A 6,612-nucleotide genomic window follows, 5' to 3' on the forward strand; every position below is an offset into this window, starting at 1 on the left:
GCTGTCCCGGCCCTGCGGCTCCTCCGCTGGCTCCGGGCAAGCCGGGGGCACCGGGTGATGATCCCGAGGTGCCTCCTGCCTCCGGCTGGGCCCTCTCCGGAGCCCGGGGCGGGCGCAGACGCCGCCGCGGTGCCGCGCGGCTTCCTTAGCTATGCAACGCCACGCGCCGTTAGCTGCGATTTTTCATAATAAATTTTTTTTTTACACTTTTTAAACAAAACCAAAGCCAAAAGCGAGGCATGCTGTTGCTCCCTGGTCCGTCGTCGCAGCGGGTTGCCCCGCGCGCGCGGGCGCTCAGGGCCTGTCGAGCTGGTGGCGGTCGAAGCGGGGCTGCAGGCGCGGGGGGACGCAGTGCGCGCACTTGTAGCGCTCGCGGAGCCAGCGCCCGCCCTCGCTGTCCTCGATGCAGATGGCGGCGACGCCTGCGGGGACGGGGCGGCCGCGGGGCTCAGCGGTGGCCCCGGTGGCGCGGGGGGTCCCGGTGCCCTCGCGCGCCGTCCCGCCTACCTGCCACAACTCCCCCCAGCCGCTCCACCAGCTCGATGGCCGCTCGCATGGTGCCGCCCGTTTCCACCCACTGGTCCACGAGGAGCACGCGGAGGCCTGGCCGGGGACACAGGGATGCCGAGATGCCGGGATCCGGCACCGGGCCCCGCTCTGGACCCCGCGCCGGGGCTCACCTGGGGCCACCACGTCGGTGCGGATCTCCATGAGCTTCTGGCGCCCCGAGTAGTCGCTGTAGGGCTGGGCCAGCGTCTCCACGCAGAGGTGCCCGGCTTTGCGGATGGCCAGGAAGCCCTTCTGCAGCACAGCGGCCGCCGCGGCGCCTGGGCCCCGGGACAGCCGTGAGCGACGTCCCCAGGAACGGGGACGCCGCCGCGGGAGCCCCCGCGCTCACCGAGGATGAAGCCCATGGCGTCGATGCCAGCCACCAGGTCGATGGTGTCCCCACGGAAGGGCTGCAGCAGGTCGGCCACGCAGTCCTGCAGGCCCTGCGGGAGAGCGGAGGTGCTGGGTGCGCCGGGTCGGTGTTGGCACTGCCGGGCACCCCGTGGGACAGGCAGCACCCGGAGCCACCCCGTGCCACCCACCCGCCCCGCGCGCAGGTACTTGCGGGTGGCAGTAGAGCCGGGACGGGTCGAGCCAGGCGTAGTTGGGCCCCTTGACGTTGGGCGCCATGAGGGCCAAGTACCAGCCCCTCTCGCGGGCGCCGGGGACGTGGCGCAGGTCCATGCGCGCGGAGCGGAGGCGCTGCAAGCGCCGCGGCCCTGCCGAGCCCCGGCCGGCTCCGTCCCCGGGTCCGGCGGCGGGCAGAGCCGTGCGGGGACGTCGCAGGCGGCGTCACGGACAGCGACAGCTGAGCGGGGGCAGCGCCCGCGGCGCTGGGTCCCTGCCAGCGCCCTGGGTGCCCGCCCAGCACATGGGGACAGGGACGTCGTGGCCGCGCTTCCTGCTAGAAACGGGGTGTCTGCACCCCTGTGTGCTGGGCACATGGGGTTGGGGGTCTGCAAGGTGCAGGTGTCTTGAGGCCACTGCCAGCCTCACCGGGGCGTTTGGTGGCCGGGCATCACGGTGCCGTCGCTGCCTCCTGCCATGCCGGGCACTGCTCTGAATTGCAAACAGGTTCCTGGGAAAGGGGGCGCACAGAGCCAGCAAATAGGGAAGCTGGGGGGACTGCCAGCCCTGGCTAATGTGCTTAAGGGACCGTGCCACCCCGCAGGGGCACTGAGCACCAGCTCCCACGCTGGTTGCCGCTGTCCCAGGGGTGGCAGGAGCACCCTCAAGGCAGGGACGTGGCATCGAACCGCCGGGCACAGAGCACGGCCCAGGAGGCCTCGTGCCCAGGGCGATGTGCCAAGGGGCTGGGGGCTGACGCGGTGGCAGGGCTGGCACGTTATGGGCCCCCGCACGTCACCCCACTGCCGGTGCCACAGCAACAGGGCTCTGTCCCCGGACACCTGCCAAGGAGGGGACGGGTAACCAGCGGTTATGCGGGGCTGGAGGGAGCTGAACCCTTTCCCTGCCGCCCGGCCCCGCTGGGACTGTGCTGCTGTCCCAGACCTGCGACAACACCCATGGGACTGGCCCGTGTCCTGCCATCATCCCATGTCCATGCCACTGTCCCATATCCCTGCCATTGCCTTGTGGCCGGGCCACCATCCCTGACACTGCCCTGTGTCCTTGCCACTATCCCGTGACTTTGCTACCATACCATGCCCCTGCTGCTGTCCCATGTCCTTGACTTTGCCCCATGTCCCTCTCACTGCCCCATGTCCCTGCCCTATGCCCTGGCCATCATCCTGTGACTCTGCTGCCACACCATGCCCCTGCTGCTGTCCCACATCCCTGCCACTGTCCCAGGTCCCTGCCACCATCCTGTGCTCTTGCCTCTGCTCCATGTCACTGTCATGCTGAACTGGACCCATCAAGGGCAGGCTGGGCCCAGTGGTGCCAGCTCTGTCATAGGTGGGCTGTGCCATACGGAGCTGTGCTGTGCCATATGGAGCCGTGCCGTAAGGAGCCATTCCATGCCATATAGAGCCATGCCATGCCATAAGGACCATGCTGTGTGGAGCCATGCAATACGGAGCCATTCTGTGCCGTATGGAGCTGCTCCGTGCCATACAGAGCTGCTCTGCGCTGCACGGAGCCGTGCAGAGCCGGGCCGCGCTGCACCGGGCCGGCCCCGCTGCGGGAGCACCGAGCCGAGCCGGGCCGAGCCGAGCCGGCTCTGTTCCCGGAGCCGGGCCGGGCTGCGCTTGGGCTGAACCGCTCCGCGCCGCGCCGGGCAGTGCCGGGCCGGGCCGCCCCGTCGTGGGCGGGCCGGCGGGCGGCGATAAAGCGGGCGGCGGCGCGGGGCCGGCGCGGTGCCATGTGCCCCCCGCGGCTGCTCTGGCTGCTGCTGGCGGCGGCCGCGGCCCCCGCGGCTGCCCCGGAGCCCGCGGCGGCCCCGGAGCCCGCGGCGGCCCCGCCAGGGCGGCCCCGCGCCCGCCGCGGCCTCACCTACCCCGGCACGTTGTGGTGCGGCGCGGGCAGCAACGCGGACTCCTACGAGCAGCTCGGTAAGAGCGGCGGCTCCCGCGCCCCGGGCTGCAGCCTCCTCCCCGGCACGGGGCCGGGCCGGTCCCCGCGCACCCGCTCCGTGTCCCCGCGCTGAGTCCCCCATCCTGCTCCCAGCTTCCTGCCCAGCGCGTTGCTGGGCTGCTCCCTATCCATCCCTGTTCCCGTTGCAGAGCTGATTCAGTCTCTGTTCATCCTCATCTTGTCCCCATCACACTGTTGGTCCAGCCCCTGTCCCCATCCTGCTCCCAGCCTCATCCCCAGCCTGGTCCTGTCCCCGTCACAGTACTGGTGCAGCAGTCCTGCCCCTCCTCACCCCATCGTGGTCCTGCTCCATCCCAACCTGTCTCTGATCCCGCATCCATCCCAGTCTATTCCCAATCCCACCTTCACTGAGTCCCAGCACAGCCCAGCTGGATGTGGGACCCCCCTCGGTGCCACCTGCAGCTCTGGCTGCACCGGTGCCTTTGCCGCAGGGGAGCATCGGGACACGGACCGGTGCTGCCGGGACCATGACCACTGCCACCACGTCATCCACCCCTTCACCGCCCGCTACGGCTACCGCAACCTGCGCTGGCACACGATCAGCCACTGCGACTGCGACCGCAGGTGAGCGCCCGCGCGCCCGCCCCGTGCGGCGGGGACCCCCCGCGCCTCCCGCTCACCCCTCGGCTCCGCTCGTCCGCCCAGGTTGAGGACCTGCCTGCGGCAGGTCAACGACACGGCCTCGCGGGTGGTGGGCCAGGCCTTCTTCAACGTGCTGCGCGTGCCCTGCTTCGAGTTCGCCTACAAGGAGGAGTGCGTGGAGCCCTACCTCTACGTGTGGTAAGTGCCGCGCGCCGGCGCTCGGCTCGGCCGCGGCGCCCGGCTCAGCCCGCGCCGCTCCGCTCCCTCCCCAGGTGCAAGGCGTACAACACGGTGGCCATCGCGGTGCCGCGGGAGCCCGTGCTCTACGACTTCGGCGGCGAGCTCATCGACAGGGCGGCGGGGACCCCGCGCGGCGTCGCGGGCACCGGAGCGGCGCCCGCCGAGCATCGCGCGGCCGCGCCGGACCACGTCCTGCCGCCAACCCCCCCGGCCGCCCCCGCTCAGAAGGGGAAGGAGAAGAAGAAGAAGAAGGGGAAAGGGCTGAAGAAGAGAGGCCCTTGGGACAACGGGCAGCTGAGCCGCTCCGCAGCTGAGTCCCCCACGCACCGGGGCACCGCGGAGCCGGCGAGCCTGGACTTGGGGGGCAAGGAGCAGGCGCCCAATGCTGTGCTGAGCGATGTCCTGGACGGAGATGGATTAGGGAAGAAGCCGGCCCCGGCTTTGCCTTCCGCAGCCCCGGCGGCCGGGAGGAAGAGGAGGAGGAAGGAGAGAAACAGAAAGAAGAGGCTGAAATCCAAAGGGGAGCTGGAACCCGTGTGAGATTCGCTGCCGCAGACACGGCTGCCCCCTTGCCCTATGTGTGTTTCGCTGTGTAATAAAGCAGGTTGCTGGAGCCGGCGTGCGATGCGAGAGGCACCGGGAGCAGCAGGAGCAAGGGGAAGGGCCAGGAAGGGAGTGGGACGAGTGTCCGAGTGTCCACGCTGGTCTCTGCATGTGCCTGGGGCTCAGCTCTGCAGAGCAGCAGAGCCAAAGCGCAGGGGAGGCAGGGGGGACCCTTGAAGGTTTAATGGGCCAAAAAGCAGGAGGTTTTGAACAACTCTGCGCTGCCCCTCACTCCTGCTCTGGGCGCTGAGGGAGACGAGTCACTTCCCAGGCCAGGGACACCCCCTTCCCTGCTCACCCCAGGCTGGGACAGAGCCCTGGGTTTTAGCTGACCCCAGTTGTGCGGTGCCCGCTCCGGGGGTGCATCTCCCTGCACCGCATCATTCCAGCTCTCCTCTCCAACCTCCCCTTTCCATGGGCTGGGAGAAGGGGGCACTTCAGGCCTCAGCTCAAATCCCCTCTACGGTCCCCAGCGCGGCCACCGCAGGTGCCCGGCTCCCTCTTGTCCCTGCAAGATGTGACACGGGCACCGCATGCACAGGGGCTGGGCACAGGGCGATGATCTCCATTCCCATTCCTGAACAGGGTGGGTTGAGCTAGGGGACAGCCAGGGGCTTTGTCCCTCCCCGGAGGCTCTTCAAGCCCTGGGAGCTCTTTGAAGGGGACAATAGAGGCAGTCCCAGGCCCTGCACAAAAGCAGAGGCAGCGGCTGCCACAAACCATCTTCCTGCAAAGCCCAAAGCGGGGAGAGCCGGGATGGCAGGAGCCAAGCGCTGGGGCTGCCGTCGTGCCCAGCAGGGCAGCCCAGTTCCATGGAGGGCAACGGAGCCATCCCAAACCCCGGCCGGGGCCGCAAGGGGAAGAGCGGATCCAGGGCAGCCCCTTTTGCACCCAGGCCTTGACCAGCCTCGCGGAGCAAGCGCTGCTGCTCAGACGGGACTCACAGAACGAGCATGGGCAGAGGAGAGACATGGGGACACCCTCGGCGCAAGTGTCAGTGCAGGAAGCAGAGATGCAGGGCACGGGCAGCTTCCCAAAAGTAGAGGTTTTATTGACGGTGCGGGAGAACTAAAAACAAGGACAGCCCAAGGAGCTGGCAACGCGCAACTCGCTCCTCGGCGAGGGAGCAACGGAGCCCTGCAAGGAGCTGCTGCCCCTCAGATTCCCGGCGGACAGAATTTAATAAAATAAAAAAATAGCATAAGGTTAGTGTGCCTGAAACAGCCGCGGGGCTCCGCCATCCGTCAGGAGAGGAATACAGCTGGGATCAGCCCTGGGAGACAGGCAGGAGCCAGGACCTGGCTGCTCTGTGGAAACAGCTTTGCTTTGTCCCCCATGTCTCTGCCATTCTCCAGGAGCATTTGCATGCAAAAAAGACCTTTGTTTTCTCCCAGAGCTGCTGTTCTTCCTGGCTTCCTAGCTGCGCTGGGCTAAGCAGGGGCAGTTGGAGGAACAAAGACCCTCCTGCCATAGAAAATCCCCCCCCGGAACAAAGCGGGAAGGAGGAAAAGTATTTGCAGGAGAAACCTTCCAGTTCAGAAACGGCTCTCGGCACCAGCAGTTGCGCTGCAGCGGGCTGGTCCTGACAGGCAACAGGAGGTATCTGCATTACCTGCCCCTTCCCGCTGCCCCCAGTTCTCCTCCCAGCCAGTGGGAGGTTGGAGCCTGCAGCAGGCGCCCAGCATCGCGGCGCTGCACGACAAAACATAATTCTGGGTCAGCTCAACAGGAATCAGCTTCTCTGTGGAAGTTTCAGCACACAGAAGGCAACTCCAAGCACCAAAGGAAGAAGGAGCATGGATTTTCCGCACCGCGCTCTGCTTCCAGGGCCAATCCCTTGCTAGAAGGAGAGGCAGGCAGCACAGGATGCAGAGAGAAAAGCTCCCAACTAGTGTTTGGTAGAAACACTATTTATTCATCCCTCTCGGTTACAAGTGGGCAGGGTTAAGCAGATACGAAGAGGATGCCGGGCGCTCTCGGCTGCTTTGCGTTCCCTTTGCCCTACGAGGGGCTGCTCTTGCAGCTTTTTAGCCCGTGTTTCTGTCTCGTGCTCGGGAAGCTGCCCGTGCCTGGGGTTTTGCT

General features: G+C 67.2%; 2 protein-coding genes across 2 annotated transcripts; one reads left to right on the forward strand and one right to left on the reverse strand.

Moving 5' to 3' along the window:
* Positions 1-291: 291 nt before the first annotated feature.
* Positions 292-1,244, reverse strand: LOC148593642 (uncharacterized). Its single transcript, XM_088529973.1, has 5 exons — positions 1,111-1,244; positions 899-992; positions 681-827; positions 508-603; positions 292-422 (listed from the first exon to the last, which is right to left on the reverse strand). Exons 1-5 carry the CDS (start codon positions 1,231-1,233, stop codon positions 295-297), a joined length of 588 nt encoding a protein of 195 aa, XP_088386099.1. The 5' UTR covers positions 1,234-1,244; the 3' UTR covers positions 292-294.
* A 1,628-nt stretch (positions 1,245-2,872) lies between these two features.
* PROCA1 (protein interacting with cyclin A1) lies at positions 2,873-4,540 on the forward strand. The gene is made up of 4 exons (XM_088529940.1): positions 2,873-3,062; positions 3,537-3,669; positions 3,751-3,885; positions 3,960-4,540. The coding sequence occupies exons 1-4, from the start codon at positions 2,873-2,875 to the stop codon at positions 4,465-4,467; spliced, it is 966 nt and encodes a 321-aa protein (XP_088386066.1). The 3' UTR covers positions 4,468-4,540.
* Positions 4,541-6,612: the final 2,072 nt, after the last annotated feature.

The sequence above is a fragment of the Tinamus guttatus genome, unplaced genomic scaffold (assembly GCF_059628265.1).
Source record: "Tinamus guttatus ecotype Peru unplaced genomic scaffold, ASM5962826v1 Tinamus_guttatus_pri_ptg000356l, whole genome shotgun sequence".
NCBI classification, from domain to species: domain Eukaryota; kingdom Metazoa; phylum Chordata; class Aves; order Tinamiformes; family Tinamidae; genus Tinamus; species Tinamus guttatus.